General features: G+C 41.3%; 1 protein-coding gene and 1 long non-coding RNA gene across 2 annotated transcripts in view; one reads left to right on the forward strand and one right to left on the reverse strand.

Moving 5' to 3' along the window:
* Positions 1-8,294: 8,294 nt before the first annotated feature.
* On the reverse strand, positions 8,295-10,256 carry LOC117525062. Its single transcript, XR_004564943.1, has 3 exons — positions 10,119-10,256; positions 9,805-9,895; positions 8,295-8,362 (listed from the first exon to the last, which is right to left on the reverse strand). It is a non-coding gene; the product is annotated as an uncharacterized LOC117525062 (long non-coding RNA).
* A 1,534-nt stretch (positions 10,257-11,790) lies between these two features.
* LOC117524336 (solute carrier family 35 member F5-like) overlaps positions 11,791-23,655 on the forward strand; it is a 51,277-nt gene continuing 39,412 nt past the window's right edge. The window contains 4 exon segments of the mRNA XM_034186096.1: positions 11,791-11,832; positions 15,217-15,281; positions 15,283-15,349; positions 15,797-15,946. Coding sequence (XP_034041987.1) covers positions 11,791-11,832; positions 15,217-15,281; positions 15,283-15,349; positions 15,797-15,946 — 324 coding nt within the window.

A 23,655-nucleotide genomic window follows, 5' to 3' on the forward strand; every position in this document is an offset into this window, starting at 1 on the left:
AACCCAACACAACCTGTCCTTTCATTGTTATGCAGATGATCTGAAAATCTATCTGCCTGTGAGGACTAATGGGAGTGATGCTTTGTCATCATTATTTAGTTGTATTCGCGATGTAAGCAGTGGCTGTCCCAAAACTTCCTTTACCTGAATGATGGTAAAACTGAGATCATGGTGTTTGAGTGCTCTGGCATACCAAATGTGGTAACACCAAATTTTGGTGCTTTGGCTAACTATGTAAAACCAGCTGTCAAGAATTTGGGAGTGATATTTGACAGCTGTTTGAGGTTTGATCAACAGATAAATTCTGTTGTCAAAGCTAGTTTTTCCAACTTCGCCTTTTGGCTAAAATAAAGCACTTTCTCAGTAGATGTGATCTTGAGACGGTCATTCATGCTTTCATCAGCTCCAGACTTGATTATTGTAATGCACTTTATTCGGGCATTAATCAGTCGTCTCTTGCACGTCTCCAGTTGGTGCAGAATGCTGCTGCTCGTCTTTTAACAAACACTTTTAGACGTGAGCATATTAGGCCTGTTCTGTATTCACTCCACTGGCTTCCAGTTCGTTTAGAATTGATTTTAACATTTTAATGTTTGTTTTTAAAGCTATTTATGGCCTTGCACCTCCCTACTTGTCTGAAATTTTAACTTTGCGCACCTACAGTAGAACATTAAGGGCGTCTGGCCAGCTTTACTTAGATGTTCCAAGGTCAAGATGTAAATGCTGGGGTGATCATGCTTTCGCGGTAGCTGGCCCCAGACTGTGGAATGAGCTGCCTCTTGAGTTACGTACTATTCGTGACCTAGCACTTTTTAAATCTAAGTTAAAGACTTATTTATTTAAACTGGCTTTTAACACTTAGTGGGGAGGTGACATGTTCTGTTATTTTTATGTTCTTTTTTTATGTGTTGTTTTAAAATTTTATTTTATGTGTTTTATTTTGTAAATTTGTGTTTTTAATGTTAAGCACGTTGGACACCAGTTGGTGCTGTAAAGCGCTTTATAAATAAATGTGATTGATTGATTGATTGTTTAATTTAGGGGTCAGCAGCTCAGAAACTGACTCACATTTCCTGGATGTACTTTAGACAGCTGGTAGTTGAAGCGAGTAGCAGCTTATTTCTTAAAACGCAAGGAAATAAATGTTTAGTCTCATAGTTACAAATCACCAGGGCCCCAATCCATGAAGCATCCTCAGGCAAAAAGTAGCTCCTAGTGATGTTATTCTAAAAAAAAAAAAAAAAATCTTAGAATTCCTCAAATTCTTAGCGATTTCTTAGATTTTTTTTTCCTTGGCAAAGATAAATGTTGTTTACAAAGCACCTTAGGCCTTAAGAGAGCTCCTAAGGTGCCAAACTGTTCAGAGGAAGGAGGAGGACTTTAAGAAGCCTAAGGGTGTCGTAAACAGAGAAGACGGCAGAAAGACAGAGAGGAAGGAGAGACGTTCTCCATATGTTGAATGGCAGTGACTCAGTAAGATGCTGCCGGTCTGATAGTGCAGGGATGACGTCTGTGGTTGACCTCGTCAGGAATGAGCTGACTTTTCCCACCCAGCATACTACCGCCTGAGATGAAGGTCATCACAACGTTGCGATACCTGGATACAATGCATATTTGTGTGTGTGTGTGTGTGTGTGTGTGTGTGTGTATATATATACGAGGTCTCTTAGACAATAAACCGACCCTTTTTTTTTTTTAACTATATGGATTTGAATGACGTGCGATTCCACCAATCATGCTTGAACCCTCGTGCGCATAGCGTGAGTTTTTTCACACGTGTCGGTGACGTCATTTCCCTGTGGGCAGGCCTTGAGTGAGATGTGGTCCCGCCTCACTCTCGGCTGAATTCCTTTCTTTCACACGCTGCTCGAGAAGGCGGGCGTTGCTTTATCAAAAATTTTTTCTGGACCTGTGAGGAATATCCGAGTGGACACTATTCGAGAAATTAAGATGGTTTTCGGTGAAAAGTTTAACGGCTGATGAGAGATTATGGGGTGTTTCTGTCGCTGTAAGGACTTCCCACGGAGCGGGATGTCGTGCTGCGCTTCCAGGCGCCGTCGTCGGCCTGTTTCAACCTGAAAACATCCTAATTTAAGGGCTTAATTCACCCAGGACGTCGTGAGAGAACAGAGAAGACTCAGAAGAGGCCGGCATGAGGACTTTATGCAGACATTCCACTGTTTAAGGACATTTGTAATGAAAGACGTGCGCGCAAATTCGCCGAGTCATTTCCGTGACGCTCGGCGATCTGTGTGCGCCGCGACAGGAAAAAACACCTCCGTGTTGAAAAGCATTTGTAAAATTCAGGCGGCTTTTGATGGCTTTCAACAAGTGAGTAACTGAGAAATTAACAGCTTGGGCATGTTCCAGCTTGCCCGTTAAGGTTTCCAACGGAGGTGTTTTTTCCTGTCGCGACCCCCCCGCGGTCGGGTCTGGCCCGACATGCGACTCTGCCCGCACGTTCTTTCATTACAAAATGTCTGTTAACAATGGAATGTCCGAATAAACTCCTCATGCCGACGTCTTCTGAAAGTTCTCTGTTCTCTGACGACTTACTGGGTCAACAGAGTCTGAAATGTGGAAGTTTTTAACTTGAAACGGCGAGACGCTGCCCGCCTCGAAGCGCAGATCGCCGTCAGGCGCCGTGGGCCGTCCTTAAAGCGACACTACCAGACCAAATCTCTCATCAGCCGTTAAAATTTTTACCGAAAACCAGCTGAATTTATCAAATGGTGTCCACTCAGTTGTGCATTACAGTTTTGAAAATATTTTTATCAAACAAAGCAGCAGTCTCTGAGCCATTCATAAACAATGAAAAAAACGACGAGAGGGTGGGCCACTCCTCACTCAAAGACTGCCCACAGGTGAATGACGTAACCGAGCAGGCGTGAAAAAACTCTCGCATGCCCACGAGGGTTCAAGCATGTCTGATGTAATCACACGTGATTCAAATCCATATGGTTTTTGAAAAAAATAATAAGGTCGGATACTTTTCTAATAGACCTTGTATATATATATTAGAGCCCGACCGATATGGATTTTTTTGATGCCAATAACGATATATGGATGAAAAAAAAATGCCGATAATAGATAATTGGCTGATTTGCCGATAGCCGATAAATCAGCCGATATTATTATTATTATTTTTTAAATGAATAAAATGTTCTGTTTTGGTCCCTTTAACAAAAAAAGGTATGAGCTAAAAGCTGAAGTTTTGTCCTCATATTGATTAACTTTATCACAGAGAAGAAGTTTCAAGTTTAAAAAATGCAATTGGAGAGGCTATTCAAATGGGCCAGTAAGATATCACTCCTGAAAATGATTTTTGCCATATCACATGATGTAAATCTGCCCTGCGATTGGATTTTGGAAAACCATGTGAACGGAGAACCATTCCGATTGGACCACTCGCATTGCGCATGTCATCACACATCTTCTATGAGGAGGACCGAGATGGCCGACGGTGGATCGAAAGTCCACAGAGTTAACTTTTCATCAAAAAAAGAAGTTTCTATCTCATATCATTAAAAGTTATTTACAATTTAGTAAAGCTTGGTCCCAGGCCGTCGTATACGACGGTGTCGGCCCCAAGAGGGTTAATGGTGAATGGCAGTAATTCCCAGAACCCTTCCGGACGACAAGTGAATCTGAATGTTTCAACCTCTTAGCAGTAAACGAAAGTTTTTCATGCTAGAAATAAGGTCTACCACACGTGGGCTTAATGAAAAGCGTGACCGACGCAATGAAGCACATTTGACACATTACTACATAAACTGAGTTAATCAAACTGAGTTGAACTGAAACAGGAGAAATGTGGGGTGAATGTAATCGCAAAGTTATTACAAACAACATCCTTATAAACTTACTTTATGCTTTTGGTCAGCCGATCAGTGCAGTGTGACGCCGAGCTACGGGACCGATGATGAACACATTTAAAGCAGGGGTGTAAGCAGTTGAATGGAGTCAGTAGCGCCATCTACTGGACAAACAGTGCAAGGACATTTTACCTTCGCGACACAAACATTATTTCAGTAACTGTTCTGTTTGAGAAATTATCGGCGTTCTATCGGCAAAATTTCGGCCGATAGTGAGTACTTGAAAAGGGCTCATTTTGGCTGATAATATCGTTTGGGGCGCTAATATATAGATATATAGTATATATATATATATATATAAAATAATATTTTGTTTTTTTTCTTTGTACATATTTCATTGCACTATCCTGTGGAATTTTATACCTTTTTTTTTTACTTATCTGTTTGCAGTGACACAGGAGAAACTCTCTCTAATGTCATTGTATATTTTGTATGAGGACAATAAAGGGCATTCTATTCTAAATTCTATAACATCCGTATCAAAGTAAGCCACGTCGAGCAGTCAGAGCCTAAACTCGCCTGTTGGAGACCTTCAACTTGTGTGCTGCAGTCTCTGTTCTCACTTTGGATTACAGCACATACCAGCACTTCTCACACTCGCTGCTTGTGCGCAAATACCAGCACTTAATTTTTTACTCTCCTGTTAGTTAATTACTGTTTAGTGTATTGTATAGCTGCTGCTTTTTTTTACCTGTTTAATACTTCTGTTAGTTTTTCAGTGTAACTGCTGTGAATTTAATAAATTTATTTGCGTCTGGTGTGAGCCTTAAGAGTGGTTAGCTTATCCATTATTGGTTAGCTCCGTGTTGCTGGCTACATTCTTGAATTTCTTAGTGCACAAAGTACACTACTAATTCTACTTTACACTCTCCGTAAATCCCTGTGTGATGTGGAAGATAGGGGTGGCTCTCTTACAGAGCCGTGTCTGTAAGTTAGAGCAGCTTCTTAGCTCAGTGAGAGTTAGATGTTACGGGCACTCCAGATGAGGTTAGTGTTGGGGCCGCTAGCGAGCCCATTAGCATCATCTTAGAAACGCCGCTGTGGAGGACGGCTTTCGGACTGTGGCTAGGCGAGGAAGCCCCGTAGGCTTGGTGCCCAGTTGTGGCACCCCGATCACACTCGCCACTGCGAACTGTGAATCGGTTCTCCCCCTTGGATTTGCCAGATGTGAATTCTCTGAGCCCACAAGTGACTTCCACTCCTGTCTCCAGGCCGAAACACCGGACGTTAGTGATAGGGATTCTATCACCCACAAAGTCAGGTTACAGACGCCGGCTGATGTTAAATGTATTCCTGGGGCCAGAGCTCCGACATTGCATCTCATCTTAGGGTGCTGACACTGCAGAAGGGAAGACAGACGAAGGAATATGACATGAGATATAGTCACATAGTTATTCACTTTGGCACCAATGATATCAGGATGAAGCACTCAGAGGTCACAAAAATGGATATAGAGAGGACTTGTGACCTTGCCAGAAAGATGTTGGATCGATTAATAGTCTCTGGTCCCCTCCCCTCCCTGGGTACTGATGAGGCGTTTAGCAGGCTGACATCGTTAAATAGGTGGCTGGCGCAGTTTTTGTAGGCAGCAAGGCTTTAGCTTTATTGATAACTGGCCTTCGTTCTGGGGCCGCCATGGCTTGCTGATGCTGGACGGCCTCAACCCTACTGGGGAAGGACCGCCATCTTGTCTATGAACATAGAGCTCTACAGGGAGGGTAACATTAGAATCTACAGCAGGCCACGGAGCAGGTGATTAGAGACCCTGCAAGGCTTATGACAAATGTGGGTGTGGAATCCATTAGCTTAGCGGGGAATTTAGTGCAGAAAATCCATTATGGTGATAGTGCAGTTTATTGCCAGGGAGGGAATTTCAACAAGTTGAGACTGTGGCCTTCTTCCATAGTCATGTCCATAAAAATCAGAGGGATATGCTTTCCAACTTAATACCCATTACTATATTGGATGATGTTGAAATTGAGGATGGCCCAGTGGTTGTTCCAACAATAGCAAAGATTTCGTGTCTGCTACCTACAACACACGTGGAATGTCTTAAACCTAAACCTACTTCTAGCATCTTATATATGCTACTCTGGAACCACCCCTAAACCCAAACAGTTCAACTGTCAACCCCACTGAGGTCCTTAGACTGGTCTCATTAACATAAGATCACTGTCCTCAAATCATTGTTGATCAATGATCTGATTATTGATCATCACTTAGATATGATTGGGCTATGTGAAACCTGGCTTAAACCTACAGCTGTCCTCCCCTTAAATGAGGCCTGCCCCCCAGCTTATACATGTAGTCATGTCCCTCGTGATGCGAAGCAAGGCGGGGTGTTGCTCTTATTTATAAATCTAGGTTTAGCTTATTAGCTGCTGGGGTTACAAATATCACTCGTTTGAGCATCTGATTCTTCGCTCTGCTCAGATATTGCACATTGCCAAGGTCAGAAGAATAAAAATCAGTTGTATTACATTGTCACTGTATATAGGCCTCCTGTCCCATATTCTGAATTCTTAGATGAATTTGGTGCCTTCATCTCTAACTTGTCAACTAGTGTAGATAACATTCTGATCATTGGTGACTTTAACATTCATATAAATGAGCCTTCTGATCCCCTCTGCAAATCACTTTTGCTTGCCTCTACTGGTGGTTGGCTCTCACTGCGATATTGTATCACTTCCTGTTCCGGAGCACAGCGGTGTTTTTCTGTATCTGTTAGCTGTTTAATCTGCGCAGTTAGATTGATCTAGTTATCTAGATTACGATTTGTTTCCCAGTGTAATCTTTACGTGCCTTAACTAAAGCACTCCTTCTGCTGAATCACCTCTAAATTATTTACACATTATTCACTTTGCGTGTTTTTAGGAATCCGCTAGCTTAGCGTAGCTACTAGCTCTTAGCCGATTTAGCATGGCGGCTTCTCCTGTCTCTCCCGCACTTTTCTGCTCTGGGTGTGAAATGTTTAGTTATCCTCGGCCTCCTTTAGCAGTAACGGTACTTGTAATAATGTAGCTTATTTGTAGCTTTGGAGGCCAGGCTGGGCGAATTGGAGACTCGGCTCCGCACCGTGGAAAATTCTACAGCTAGCCAGGCCCCTGTAGTCGTGCGGACCAAGGTAGCTTAGCCGCCGTTAGTTACCCCCTGGCAGATCCCGAGCAGCCGGAAAGCAGGCTGACTGGGTGACTGTGAGGAGGAAGCGTAGCCCTAAACAGAAGCCCTGTGTACACCGCCAACCCGTTCACATCTCTAACCGTTTTTCCCCACTCGACGACACACCCCAGAGGATCAAACTCTGGTTATTGGCGACTCTGTTTTGCGAAATGTGAAGTTAGCGACACCAGCAACCATAGTCAATTGTCTTCCGGGGGCTAGAGCAGGCGACATTGAAGGAAATTTGAAACTGCTGGCTAAGGCTAAGCGTAAATTTGGTAAGATTGTAATTCACGTCGGCAGTAATGACACCCGGTTACGCCAATCGGAGGTCACTAAAATTAACATTAAATCGGTGTGTAACTTTGCAAAAACAATGTCGGACTCTGTAGTTTTCTCTGGGCCCCTCCCTAATCAGACCGGGATGACATGTTTAGCCGCATGTTCTCCTTGAATTGCTGGCTGTCTGAGTGGTGTCCAAAAAATGAGGTGGGCTTCATAGATAATTGGCAAAGCTTCTGGGGAAAACCTGGTCTTGTTAGGAGAGACAGCATCCATCCCACTTTGGATGGAGCAGCTCTCATTTCTAGAAATCTGGCCAATTTTCTTAAATCCTCCAAACCGTGACTATCCAGGGTTGGGACCAGGAAGCAGAGTTGTAGTCTTACACACCTCTCAGCTTCTCTCCCCCTGCCATCCCCTCATTACCCCATCCCCGTAGAGACGGTGCCTGCTCCCAGACCACCAATAACCAGCAAAAATCTATTTAAGCATAAAATTCAAAAAGAAAAAATAATAGCACCTTCAACTGCACCACAGACTAAAACAGTTAAATGTGGTCTATTAACATTAGGTCTCTCTCTTCTAAGTCCCTGTTGGTAAATGATATAATATTGATCAACATATTGATTTATCTGCCTTACAGAAACCTGGTTACAGCAGGATGAATATGTTAGTTTAAATGACTCAACACCCCCGAGTCACACTAACTGTCAAATGCTCGTAGCACGGGCCGGGGCAGAGATTAGCAGCAATCTTCCATTCCAGCTTATTAATTAATCAAAACCCAGACAGAGCTTTAATTCATTTAAAGGACAGTTCAAGTCCATGCAACATGCATTTATTTAGGGGATTTTTTTTTTTTCTTAGATATGAAGTATGTCAAACATTAATCTAAGCTGCGAGTATTCTCCAAACATTTTGTATTAGTATAATCCTTTAGCTCACATCACTTTAAACTTGATTTAAATGTGATCACAAACCTGTTTGAGCACTGTTAGCTTTTCATCTGTAGGTGTCAGAGCAGCTTGATTCAGAAGCTCCACCACCTGAAATTCAAAATTAAACCCAAACAATATTTAAGTGAAATTTATTTTCACTGTCAGCACATGACGACAAAGACACAGCTGTAGTCCTGACTGCAATTAGTCGACACAAAATTATTAAACATCTGTTGGTTCTTTCTGTCTGGAGTTTGTTTGTTCTTCCTGTGTTTGTGTGGATTCCCTCCAGGTGCTCCGGCTTCCTCCCACTTCCAAAGACATGAAGGTTAGGTGAATTGCAGAGACATTCCGAGTGTACATTTAACACATTGTGTCCACAAAAACACACTGAACTCCAGTGTTGTGAGGCCAGTAGAGCTGCAACTAACAATGAAGATAAAGTGTCTTACAGTGTATAATTGTGAGTGTTATTTGCTGTTGAACTGAAACAGTGGCTACAATGTAAAAAAAAAAAACAACAAAAAAACAACACATCAAATTAAACTGTATGCTTCTTAAACAATCCACCCCAGCTTGACTGTTTTCACACCAGCTGGCATTGTGCCCGGATGTGCGACCAACAGAATGTAACAGGCACTGTAGGCATCAAGATATGAAATAATTAAGAAGGTGAATATATTTTTAACAACTAAAACACAGCCACCCCTTTGATCCAAGTTGTTTTCAATGTGGACTTAACTGTAGGCTTTGTTTATGGGCTGCAACACAACAAAGTAGGAAATAATTAACAATACTGTAAAGTGCAAAAATCAAGGAAAAAAAAAAATCAGCAACACAACAATTCACCTGAGAACACCTGAAAGACAAATAAACAGCAATAACAAGATCTAGATCACAGTCCAGGAGAAAGGCCGCGCATGCAACAATGTGTAGTATCAAAAGCTGCACTACAGTCCACCAGCACCACTGAAGTGAGAGCTGGGAGCACTTTTTAGCACAGAACTAAAACGTGTGGCTTGTGCAAAGTCACAGATCTCCATTTGGATGGACTGCATTTATATAGTACTGTGGTCTGGTCTGAAGCCCAATGCTTAACCACTAGAGTCTAATGGTGTCCAAAGTATTCCAGAAAGGGCCAAGAGGGTGCAGGTTTTCTTTGCAGCCACCGACTCCAGCAGGTAATTTCCCTGATGAACATCGCTGTGAGCAGATGGGATGAGTTCATCAGGGAAATCACCTGCTGGAGTCAGTGGCTGCAAAGAAAACCTGCACCTTCTTGGTCCTTTCTGGAATACTTTGGACACCACTAGAGAGGTGGTGGTTCTCCTGAGGTAGAACATTACTGGCTTCTATTTTGAGGACCTATATGATTTTACAGAATCATTTTAAGTTGTGACTGAAATGCTTTTAATGAACTGGGTAAATTTAAAAACCAAACGGGGCAGAAAATCGTCTGTATAATCTGACTTGGCTGCTGACTCCCCCAGTTCCCTTCAGTTTCTCAGGGTTCAGCTCTAACTTGGCAAACTATTAAGATGCAAAAATACCTTTTCGTTGGTGGTCATCTGGATGATCTGGGGGGGTTCCGCCTCCGAGGACCCTTCCATGCTGCTTTTCCTCACCAAAATTTCATCCAACCTTCGATTCAAACCATATACACTGTAGGTGTCACTTAGATGCACACAAACTATAACGTCAGAACACTTCATCAGACAGTTGTCGCAAGATAACAGCTAAATATCTTCGTAATTGCTAATGATTTTAGCACACAATTAAAGCTACATTCATAGCTAACGCAAGCTACATGCTGCCCACACCGAAATCCTGTAAACTCATAGTCAGATATCTCATTGATACTTACAACTAAGAGGCGTCTTTATTTCGTCATAATCAGAGTAATTAAACGAGGATATTTTGATGAACGTGGCTATAAAACGTTATTTTACTTTGTACTGGGAAACTTCAGATACGATGCCGGACGTTCTTCCTTCCTTTCTATTAGCCATGTAACAGTCCTGAGTTCAGTTGATTACCGCCCTCTACAGGATTGGAGTGTGGATATGCGCCCCTAAACATGATTTTATTGCAAGGAAGTGTATGCATTTAGTTTGGTGTTTTAATCCGGCATCTTTATTTATAAAAACCTATAAATAATGTAAATCACAAGAACGTATTATTCAGATTTGCAAAATGTTTAATATCAAACAAAGACACTCGTGCAAAATACAGTTATTAAATTATACACAAGAAATTTATAATCTAACATCAGTATCATCCATGTGAAAAGTAACTGCCACTCTAAAGTAATATAGGCACCATTTGTTTTGCATAATTCTGTTGCATTTAAGATTTAATTGAATGAATGATTACTGAATTTTTACTGATTTTTTGACAGAGGCATCCTGATCTCATCCTACGATGGGAAATCACGGATGATGTTCATATAGTAGAATTCTGCACGTTTGGTGAAATGTGACACTATCTTCTAAACAGTTTTGAGTTATCAGTCTATAAAATATTCTCCCAAAAGGTTTGAGGGTCTTGTTGAAATTCAGACAATCCTGTGTTAGTAGTAAGTTGTTTTTTTTTTTTTTTTTAGCTACTATGTCATTTCGATGTCATGCTTGCTCTGATAGCCTTCACAATGATAGATTATTTGATTATGTTTTGTATCTTCTTACAGTGGGCATAGCAGATGTCCACCTCACTAAGTCTTGTTGCCTTAAGGTTTCTTCCTTTAAAATGACAACAACAATGGAGATTTTCTCTACCACTATCACTAATGTGCTTGCTATTAGGGTGAATAAAGTCTCGACTACTGGTATAAAGCACTTTGAGATTAATTATGCTGTGATTTGGCATTACATAAAGAAATCTCATTAGTTAAAAAGTCTTGGACCTTTGTTCTCCTGTCCAGCAGCCTTAATACTTAAATGGGTGCTGACTGGATGTTTTTGTATCTCTCTGGATTATTCTTGTGTTCACTGGAATCAAGACCCAGATGAGGGATACTACTTGCACTCTGGGGGAAGGTCAGCTCTGACATTATGACCATGTAGCATGCTTGTCGGTGCATGATCCTGTGCACAGGTGGCATCAGTGCTGAGGACCTCAGCAGCTGGAAAGAACCGAGGGACACATATTTCACCTTATTGCAACAGATACTAGATTGGTACTTATGGGATGTCGGGATGGATTGGATGTCTGCCTGGGTTGTTGCCAAGTAGGACCTAGAATGGTTTCTGTAGTGTGGTGGATGCAGCATTGTGCAGCACCAGTACATGCTCAAAGACCTGACCTGAACTGCGGAAGGTCTTAAACACTTAGGAAGTCTCACTGTTGTACCAGGCTATCTAAATTTAAGGCTAATGACTCTAACTACAGTTTGTTAGTGTTACAGTGTCTTAAAATATCTTATATCAGTCTCCTACTTAATCTCTGCTATGGTATATTTTGGTTTGACCTAGACATTGTTGTTGCAATCCCTCAGTGACGAGGAAGATTGTCTCTTGATCAGTTTCCTGGAATGGGATATGTACATCCAGGGTGGATCTATAGCCACCTGTTTGTTTATGGTAGGAGTCTCATTGCATCCAATAAACACATGGTCTTTGACACATCCTTAGACTGGTCTGGTGGCGGGAAATCAAGACGATTGCAGTCTGAGGACCTGCTGTAGCCTTCATCTCTGCCTTCACAGCCCTTAAGTACAAGCCATTGCCTCTTTCACCTATCTGCCACGAGGAATTCTCGTTTCACCAGAACCCATGAGGTGCCTCGTGTACAGGGTTCCTGTTGGGCCTTCATGGTTACTGTAGTGGCCACGGGACACACAAAGTCCCCACCGTATTTCACCCCAACAGGCAATCTCCCTACTTAATTCGTTGCCCAGGTGTCAGGACAAGGATGATGGGTTGGATTTTGACAACCCTGACCAAGGGGTAGTAATCAAGTGATTAGTATGCTAGTGTGGAAGGTTCCCGGTTTCAAACTCCACTCCTGCTACATTTCTCCATTTAATGTGGAGTTGCGTCAGCAAGGGCATCTGGTGTAAAACTTGTGTCAAATCAACACGCAGGTCCACCTGGGATCTGCTGTGGGTGACCTCAAGTGAAAAAACAGGAGAAGGGAACTTACTTACCAAGACATAGTGTGCTACTCAGTGACACCTTTTAACTTCACACTGATAAAACAGTTCTGTTTAAATTGTGATTTGATTGAGTCAATCTGTGTCTAGGTGCCTAGATTGTGGAGTTAACACATTTAACGTAGAGATTAAACCCCTTTTAATAGTATCGCTGTACGACTACAAATCCCAGCAGCCTCAGCGTCACATAAGTGAAATCACCTGATCAAAAAAGAAAAAAAAAAAAGGCGATGAGTGTGCTAAAGTTTATAACCGCTGGACTGTCAGATATGTCATCGTGTTTAGTTACTGAAATAATCGATACATTGGATATTACGGGACGTGAAAGGACAACCACTCACAAAATATGACTTCAGTCAGGTAACGAAGTCTTACGTGAGCATAACATTTAAGCTGTTTGTTAGCGCTTAGCTACGATAAGTACACGTAGCGAAAAGTACAGAAATTTTAGTACCAACTTTTGCTCGTGTGGGAAACAAGAAGCTGTCATCTTTTTTCTTACAACCTGCTGCGCCGGTTGCTAACCTGCTTGTTAACTCACAGAGACTAGTTGACACTTAGCCTGTCTCCATATGTTGACTAATTTGTCTGTCAAAGTCACAATATAGACGCAAGCCGACATCAAACCGTTGTCTCCTTAACGGATAAAGACTGAAGACCAAAGACATCGTGGGCTTTACAGGGGCGTAGTCAGGGGGGCCCTTGCGCACTGTTTACTGTGAGATTTCTGTTTCTCTAATGGGAGGGGTATAAAATTACTGACGTCAGTTGGGGAAAACACTTCTGTGTAATGTCACATCCATAAATGTATTCATATGTGGCACCCGCAATAGGAGAATTCAGTACAGTGTCACTTCTGGCCGGCTATAGAGGGTTTTCAATCACGATGACCGATTTGCTGCAGGACAGGTGCCGTCTCCATTCTGGATTCCAAGGAGGCTGGCGCGTGATAGAAAAATGGAGAGATTGTACGGTTATTACGATGCTTTAAAACCTTGAGATAAAGCTATTTATCGTGATCGATGTGTAGCAGTTGGTTCAGTGGATCCGTATCTTGTACCAGATAGTGAATTTAGTGGTGATGTAACGAACTGGCCGACAGTGTCACACTGTGATATTGTGAACTTGGAAGCTGCCGACCAGGTCAGCCTCGCCGACCTCCTGCAGAGCATCACAGCGGAGCTCTGAAAGTGGAGGTCGTCTTGAAGTCCTGAGCGATTTCTCTCACCAGGCGCTGGAAGGGCAGCTTGTGGATCAGCAGCTCGGTGCTCGAGGATCACAATGTAAATAAGCATCCGTATTGGAAGTGTTCTTGTGTTATCCTCGGCAGTATTTTTATGTATTCTTATATAATTTTATTGCCAAATAAAATAAGATAAAATTCTGGTAACAGTGGATTTCTGTTAGCGGCGGATCTCTCTCAGCGCCACGATGCCGTGAGGCTTCTTCACACCGACGTTGAAGCTTCTGCAATTGATCGCCAAATGCACATAGCGTATCACAGCGGCCACCGCGTCGTAATCCAGAATGGCCGCGGGACACAAAATGACGTGACCATACGTCACATGAAAACCCTCTATACTAAAATACGAAATGGACGAAATGGGGCGAAATGGAGCCCTAATAATCACGAAATGGGGTAAAAAGTAACGAAATGGAGCAGACTGACTCCAAATATGATTAAATATGATTCACTTTAATTACGTTTATTTAATTGTTTTTATGCAAAATGGAGCAAAATGGGGACTGCTAATAACGAAACGGGGGTTAAAGTGTAATGAAATGGAGCGACTGATCCGATCTGACTAGCATTACATTCAAGACTGGACAATACAAGTCAAATTATAAAAAAAAAAAAACAAGTGTATAAAGTATCTTGCCTCTGTGATTGCATTTTGGGGTGAAATATACACCAAAATGGAGGAAATAGACCTAAAATAAAAAAAAAAGAGAAAAATATTGGGTGGGGGGGGGGGGGGGGGGTCTGTCTGCTGCACATAGCCAACACATAAATACAGCAAACTGGCAATAAAACAGATTATTATAGGTATTATACCAAGGGGCCAATACTTATGCAACCATCATCTTGGCTTTATATTTGTTATAAATTTATATCAATTAGTAGAGATTGTTTTCATTTTGAGTTAAGGAACATAATTTTCCAAATTTTTATATTGAGAAAACTGATTATGTTTGTATTTGAAATGGTATAAATAAATTATAATGCATGATATACCAAGGGGCCAAATACTTTTGCAAGCCACTGTATGCTACTGTGATGGCAGCATTAATGTAGAAAAGTATATTGAGATTTTAGAGCACCGATCCTGCTGAGGGTAGGAACTGTGAGTTGAGCTGCTTGTTGTGCTGCCACGGTGACCTGGAACCAGATAACTGGTTGAAAATGAATGAATGAATATCATGCTGTTAAGATAATATCCTTTCCTTACTTGTAAAAGTAACCAGATTACTTAATAATCAAAACAGCCATTAGTTGCAACTCTAGTTTCCTAGTTTCAGTACAAGTCAAAAGTTTAGAGAGACTTTCTCATTCACTGAATGGGAAAGTCTGTCTGAATATCTATCTGTGAGTGTTTATGTTTAATATTTTTTCTGTTATTGAACACACAGCTTGATGCAAACTGTAACATTGTGGTCCCTCAAGATTGCCTCAGTTTTATTATCATTTGTCAGTCACGTGTTGTCCTTTGGAAAATATTGACCAATATTTTTGTTTCTGCTGTCACAATATTCTTTCATAATTGTTGAGCTTTATCTAATTTTGGGTTTCCTCTGATCTTGCACTTTGCAGATGGAGTGGGTGTTCATCATGAACCGGATGAACTCTCCGGGAAGTTTGGCAGCTCAGCGTCGCGCATGGCCCTCGAGTGGCCATCCTCCTCTGGTGGATGTTATACTGGGTCGCCTCCTCCGAGCTGACCTCCGTAAGTCTGCCGGCACAGGGTCTGTGACCATTTTCTGAAACAAAATGTGTCAGTGATCAGATTGCTTTGCCGTGACCGTGAGTCAGCTGACAGTGGTGTGTTTGTGCTCATGAGGTATTCTGCATAACAACAAGAACATGAAACTACGATGGTATAATTTTCCTGAGCCCACAACAACCTTTCAGTGTCCAACTTTTGTACAAGCGACAAAGGAACTGGAGCTACGTATTCAGCCTGTGCTGCAGTTTTCAGTCAGCAAATGTGGCAGTTAAATCCTGAGGTTTTAATGTGTTCACAGCATCACAATATTGGGAGCTAAAACTGGTCTGTCATCATATTTTCACCCGAGTTTGCAGCTATATCTGGGAGTTGAACAATGAAGATGTCGCTCCTGACATTCAACTTTCCTGTTGTATTGTGTCGATTTGTTTTTTTCCCCCCTATTAGTACATCTTCAAGCGACAGGAGTACAACAAACCTTTCTTCAGCACATTCACCAAAACCTCCATGTTTGTGCTGTACCTGCTGGGTTTCCTGCTGTGGCGCCCCTGGAGGCAGCAGTGCACACGCAATCTGAAAAGTCAGCGCTCTGTCTTCGTGAGTCTTTACATTGCACACTTACCACATGGTGGCGCTAAAGGCACAGCTTCATCAAGCTTTATCAGTTTATTTATTTTGGACAGGGATCATCTCAATATGTGCCTCATTACCTGCACCTGTGCTTATCAGGCAGCGTAGGGTACACTTGTGGTCGGACGTTTACGTACACTCATCAGGGGTATGACTGTCATGTTAATTTTGTGGTTTTATTGATGTCTTTGTTCTTTTGTCAGTGGAATGATTGTACGAGTATAAAGTACATCTTTATGACTTTAAAGAATAAGAATTGGGTGCACAAGTCTGAATTTTATTTATTTTTGGATCTTCTCTAAATCAACACTGTCAAGGTTTTTCTTTTCTTCACCCTTAAATGCAGTAAGGGATGTTTCTTAACAAATGAAATGAAGCTGACCACACGAAACCTGGAATATCCAGGGTTCATACTGTCTGCAATGAACTCAAAGTCAAACTCATAAATTTAATGATTCTTGCCATTTTCTCCCTCCTGCATTTTCCATATTTTCCCAACCTTTTCTGTTTGGGGTTGTAAAAACAATGCACAGTTGTTAAAGGACTAAATGTAAAAGTTTAGTCAATTAGGTTTTTTGCTATGTGCAAAATTGAAAATCATTTTATATGCTCTGGGCAGGGTGGGCCAGCCTGGAAAGTTTGAGTTCTTCCCACGCAGGTTTCCCTACAAAATCCACATCCACGCAAACGTGTTTCTTTGGGCAACTGAAAAATCCGCATCTGTGCAACATAAGAGTAGAAAAATAAAAAGAGCACAGAGCTTGAATATTTAAATATGTTTGTTGTAACCGTCCTGTAATTCCAAGTTCTTATAACTTTGACGTGCGTCCGTTATCTGCACACATGTAAGCAGTGTCACTTCTGAGGATCGCGTAAATATTACCCATGTGGTACTTACTGCAATCCGTCTGCGTAGTCATAAAGTCCATCAAAACATTTTCCCTGCGCATTTAACAAACTTTCCATTCTGGTTGTGTGCAGGGCTAACCAAAAGTTACAGTATTTTCTGAAGTATGTCATGTTATTTATTTATTTTAATAATTTAGAAGGTCCTGCGATTTTATATGCCAGTGTGACTTGTATACCATGAATAATATTGGGGCTTTTCCAGGAATTACAGCACTAAACAAAATAAATTCCAATGATAAAAGAATTCATGAAAATAATAAAGTACACCACAACAGTGCACAAAAAATCTAAAATTAAAGAGTTGATAATACAGAAACAACTTTTATGTATGTATGTATGTTTTTTTCCTCTTCAATGGGTGTTTTTTAACAGGTGTGAAATACTCTGGGTATCTTTGATAACCACTAATCTGCTAATGGAACATTACGAGCAAAATGGGCAGAAATAATTCAATGAACAAAATCAGTTAAGTCGTAGTTTCCATTCAGTGTACAGTTTTTTTCACAGTACAGAAAGTATTAAATAAATAAGACATATTAAGAAGTAAAAATACACACAGGAAGTAATTTTTACTAATCTTAATGCAGTTACTCTGGGTTGACCTCCTGGTCCTCATTGAAGATGCTTGTTTCCTTTGTGTGCATAGGCGTAGGAGGTGGGGGCAGGGCAACCGCCCCCCCTGAGCTCGGCAAAATGTTCAGATTCGGGCAGATGGGCTGGGAAATTCGGGCATGGGCCATGTTAAGGAAAATATGTTTGTCTAAAAAATATTCCAAAGGCTATGAAAAATTTGATGAAGAAATTTTACTCGAAAGTGTGATGACCATCATCAGTGTAGACGTAGAACAGATGTCTTCAACTCTATAGAGTCTAGTGCCAGGGTCTAGGGTTGTAAATGCCAGCATGAAGCCCACTCCTTCCAGTCCTAAGCCCAAGCAGTGCTGCCTCCTGGTGGAGAGTAAGAGAACTAAAGGCCACCTGTGGACCAACCAAAGAGGTTATGTACAGTGGGGAAAATAAGTATTTGACCCCCTGTCAATTTTGCAGGTTTTCCCACCTACAAAGAACGGAGAGGTCTGTAATTTTTATCGTAGGTTCAATTCAACTGTGAGAGACAGAATCTAAAAAAAAAATCCAGAAAAATCACATTGTATGATTTTTAAATAATTAATTTGCATTTTATTGCATAAAATAAGTATTTGACCCCCTACCAACCAGCAAGAATTCTGGCTCACACAGACCTGTTAATTTTACTTTAAGAAGCCCTCTTATTCTGCATTCTTTACCTGTATTAATTGCACCTGTTTGAACTTGTTACCTGTATAAAAGACACCTGTTCACACACTCAATCAATCACACTCCAACCTGTCCACCATAGCCAAGACCAAAGAGCTGTCTAAGGACATCAGAGACAAAACTGTAGACCTGCACAAGGCTGGGATGGACTACAGGACAACAGGCAAGCAGCTTGGTAGAAGACAACAACTGTTATGATTATTTATTAGAAAGTGGAAGAAACACAAGATTACTGTCAATCTCCTTCGGTCTGGGATTCCATGCAAGATCTCACTTTGTGGGATAAGGATGATTCTGAGAAAGCTCAGAACTACACAGGAGGACCTGGTCAATGAGCTGAAGAGAGCTGGGACCACAGTCACAAAGATTACATTAGTAACACATGATGCTGTCATGGTTTAAAATCCTGCAGGGCAGCAAGGTCCCCCTGCTCAAGCCAACACATGTCCAGGCCTGTTTGAAGTTCACCAGTGACCATCTGGATGATCCAGAGGAGGCATGGGAGAAGGTCATGTGGTCAGATGAGACCAGAATAGAGCTTTTTGGAATCAACTCCACTTACCATGTTTAGAGGATGAGAACAACCCCAAGAAAACCATCCCAACTGTGAAGCATGGGGGTGGAAACATAATACTCTGGGGGTGCTCTTCTGCAAAGGGGACAGGACGACTGCACCGTATTGAAGGGAGGATGGATGGGGTCATGTATTGCGAGATTTTGGCAAACAACCTCCTTCCCTCATTAAGAGCATTGAAGATGGGTCATGGCTGGGTCTTCAGCATGACAATGACCCCAAACACAGCAAGGGCAACTAAGGAGGGGCTCCGTAAGAAGCATTTCAAGGTCCTGGAGTGGCCTGGCCAGTCTCCAGACCTGAACTCAATAGAAAATCTTTGGAGGGAGATTAAACTCCAAACCTGAAAGATTTGGAGAAGATCTGTATGGAGGAGTGGACCAAAATCCCTGCTGCAGTGTGTGAAAACTTGGTCAAGAACTACAGGAAACGTTTGACCTCTGTAATTGCAAAGAAAGGCTACTGTACCAATTGTTAAGCTCTATTTTTCTAGGGGGTCAAATACTTATTTTATGTAATAAAATGCAAATTAGGCAGTGCTTAATTTGTAAAGTGGGAGGTCCCGGAGCGCAGAAAAACAAGAAGGGCGGGGGACTTGCGAGCAATGCTGTGCGCCACACTTAAAATAAACTGCACACACACAAACACGCACACACACCTTCACAAATGACACTAACACCCTGCCTTTTCCACAAAAATTACTACATTTATGTTTGCTGTCTGTTTCTGTACTTTTCTGTCACTTTTGCACTCTTTTTCATACTTTTCCCTCTTTTCAAAAGTCACCGAACGCACTTTACCGTAATATATGCAACATATAGAGGGTTTTCATTCACGTGACCGATTTGCTGCAGGACAGGTGCCGTATTACAAGGAGGCTGACGCGTGATAGAAAAATGAAGAGAATGTCCGGTTATTACGAGGCTTTAAATCCTCGAAATAAAGCTATTGATGTGTAGCAGTTGGTTCAGTGGATCCGTATCTTATACCAGATAGTGAGTTTAGTGTTGATGTAATGAACTGGCCAACCGTGTCACACTGCGATACTGTGAACTAGGAAGCCGCCGACCAGGTCAGCCTCGCCGGCCTCCTGCAGAGCATCACAGCGGAGCTCTGAAAGCGGAGGTTGGTCTTGAAGTCCTGAGCGATTTCTCTCACCAGGCGCTGGAAGGGCAGCTTGTGGATCAGCAGCTCGGTACTCGAGGACCACAACGTAAATAAGTGAAGCAGCAGGACCTTCGTGGCCGGGACGACGGTGGGGATCGAACCCATGCGGCTCGCACAAAAGACTGCTCCTCTACCAGGTCAGCCAAAGGGACCCGGGACTTTCATCCCGCTACATAAGCATCTGTATTGGAACCGTTATTGTGTTATACTCTGCAGTATTTTTATGTATTGTTATATAATTTTATTGCCGAATAAAATAAAATTCTGGGAGCAGTGGATTTCTCACAGCGCCACGGTGCCATGAGGATTCTTCACATCGACGTTGAAACTTGAGCAGTTGTTCGCCAATGCACGAAGTGTATCACAGCGGCCACCGCGTCGTAATCCAGAATGGCCACGGGACCAAAATGACGTGACTGATACGTCACATGAAAACCCTCTATAGCATACTGTTGTTAAGCACGGGTTCTTGGGTTGCTGTTAGTGTTGAAATTTTTCAGAGTGAGGGCTTACATGAGAACTTACGGTAATGAGAATCAGCAGCGCACTAGTGTGAAACTTCCGTGTTTTTCCTCTGCGTTATGACATCACAGGATTACGTTTACCGTAATACACCATATGTCATTGGAAATCCCGTTTTTTTTTTGGCAAATTAGGTTGCCAGATACCTACAACTGCATTATTGATGAAGAGAATAGATTATACATCTTGGTTGCAAAAACTTTTTTTTTTTTTTTTGTCTTGTTCTCTCAGGTGTAGGCCTATAGAATAGATTCGTGATTTTGGGTGCAATTTTGTTATTTAAGCTATTTGTTTGTTTGCCTACACACTTAATAATGTAAATAAAGTGTTAAATTATTCAGCATTATGTCGTCATATGTTATGTATTATGCTGTACTTGTGCGTCTAATGGTATGAGTAGGGATGGGTATTGAGAACCGGTTCCTTTCGGGTATCGTTAAGAAATTATTCGATCCACCGACATCAATAAGCTTTTGCTTAACGATTCCGTTATCGGTCCTTCAGAGTGGCCGTTGTTTTTAGGGGTGTTTGTCAGGAAAATGATCACTTCTCTAAGTTCATTACAGACCCTGCAACGGCTCCGTAATCAACTTTTCTGCAGCGCGGCTTTGCTTTGAACCTTGAACCAATCGAAGCAGTGGTTCGCAGATTGAAGCAGTGCTTCGATCTATTGCTTCGTTTATTCATTTTTTTCTTTAGCTGTATCTTAATTTCCCCCACTAAAACCCTAGTGCATACATCTGTGAGTATTATTTACCTTTTTTATGTTAAACCGACCTGTTATGGTCTTCTGAAACAGTTGATAGATGTATGTTATAACTTAAAACGGGAGCGATGCTAACGAGTTAGCATGTTATGGCATTTCAGTGTTAATTTAGCATTAAGCAGTTGCAGCTGTCATCGCGTTCGGGTGCATTTTTCTGTATAATACGCGTTTGTTGTCGTAAAAGAGTCAATTGTATTACAAACTGTAATATTTTTTTATTTATTTTTGTTTATATATTAATAATCTAATGATTAGTTATTATATACAATTTTAGAGAAAGAGACAAAAAGAACCTGAATAAAAACACAACAGAAAATATAAAACCAACTAACAATGAACATAAATAAATACATACATACAGAAATAAATAAATGTTTCCTGTGAACACCTAGTGACTCTTACACCTCCATTTCATCCCTGTCTTATTTAAGTTTAATGACACTTTGTTTCGGTCAAACCATATTTTCAGTGCGTTAATTTCTTCAGTGATTTCCTCCAGAACTATCTGCCAAGCTAGAAAACTGCTGCATCCTTGTAAGAGCAGAATACTACTGGAATGAATTTGAATAAGGAAAGTTTTTTTTTTTTTTTTTCCCCCTCACCTAAACCTAAATGGATGCTGCACTCACTCCAGTTTATTGTCTGGAATAGTCCCAGATTGCATTCAGAGCTTCTAGAATTCAACATTTTTGTGCAAGTGGTGCTGGGGGGTAATTTTGGGGTTTCAGCTTTTTTTGTTTTTTCACCACTTTCATCCCTGAATATGTCAATCGTGAGTCACTTTTGTGCGGATTAAAGTTATTAACTGGGACTCCTGTCTTGTGAGAAAAGAAATGAGAATCGTCCTCCGTTCATGTTCACACAGCTCCAAACGCTGCGCATCTCTCTGCTGAGTCAAGTTAAGACTCATTGAAATACATAGAAAACCTGGAAAGACTACTTTTAGTACAAAATTCACAAGAGGTATCGATAAGGGAATCGATAAGCAATTGGATTGATAGCAGAATCGATAATGGCATCGATATCGATAAAATCTTATCAATACCCATCCCTAGGTCATGAGTGGGTTAGGGGGTGGTGGTGGTGGGCAGGGGGGCCGGGGGGGTGGTATTGTCCCTACCAAAGCTGAGACCAAACCTACGCCCTTGGTGGGAATATGCTGGAAAGCTGCGCATGTTGGCATCCACAAACGGAGGAACAAGGGGAGACAATATTTCTTTCCATAAGTAAGTGGTTTTGGTTATTCTTGTCATTTTGTCCGTGACATTGGTGATAAACAAGTGTATGTTTCCTGCCCGTGCCTGTGTCCGTCCAAGGGACACGGACCATTAACTCTTCACTTAAACACACACCACTGACTTCACACATATATATAGATATATAATATATAATATATATATATATATATATGCATTTGTATATATGTGTCAGTACATGATTTATGGATTCCGAATGTTTATGGCTGTTAAACCTTTATTAAAAAAATAGGACCTGACTTGATGTTAGCGGAACAAAATTTGTTGGCGTGCTAATTGTTCTGCTAATGGTTTTCAAAGCTAATGGCATATGAAAAAGTTAGCCTTGATTAACTTGCTGTTAGCCCATTTATTAGCTGAACTGTACTACTTTTTTTTATACCAGCTTACGCCAGTTAAGGGTCACAGGGGGGTGGGGGTGGGGGGGTGTAGCCTATCCAGCAGTCTTAAGGCAGGTGGCAGGATACACCTGGATGGGACGCCAGTCTACCGCAGGACCATGTAAGAAAATCCTTCAGCCTATTATTGATGATAATAAGAAATGTGAAATAATGTGTGGAAAATCGGTGACTGCCCCCAGAATTCAGAATGATTTATTGCTTTTCTGCATTTCATTTATGGTCTGAATTCTATCTTTGTGCAGTTGATTGCTGACCCTTCCTTCACCTCCTGTGCCACTGACACCCCATAAATAATGGTTTGGGTGAGTTGATTAAAATTACACACATACAAGTTACAGACTTTAGAGAATCAGTAATAACTCAGGAAATATGCACTTCTTCTTTTTTTTTTTTTTTTTTTTTTTTTTGGAATGCAGTGACAATCAGAATGAATGATACTCGAGAGGACTTAAAAAACATTGAAATTTAAAACATTTTGTGGTGCAACTCATAATGTGCAGTGTATAAATTTAAGGACTTTGAATGCCTGACCTTTCTCACACTCTCATTTAGAGTGAACCACTGTACGTTCCGGTGAAGTTCCAGGATGTAGCGGCTGAGCATTCAAACAATTTACTGGAGACTGTAAAAGTTTGTGAGTACCTTAAGCACTTTATAAATCAAGTTACATACAACCGTCACTTTGTATTGACTAAAATTCCATAAATTTTGATATGAATTTGTATTTTCCTGTTTCTGTTCGAGTTATATCAGCATGTTACTGTATTATGAAGTAGTTTCTGAAG

The sequence above is a fragment of the Thalassophryne amazonica genome, chromosome 14, assembly GCF_902500255.1.
Source record: "Thalassophryne amazonica chromosome 14, fThaAma1.1, whole genome shotgun sequence".
NCBI lineage: Eukaryota > Metazoa > Chordata > Actinopteri > Batrachoidiformes > Batrachoididae > Thalassophryne > Thalassophryne amazonica.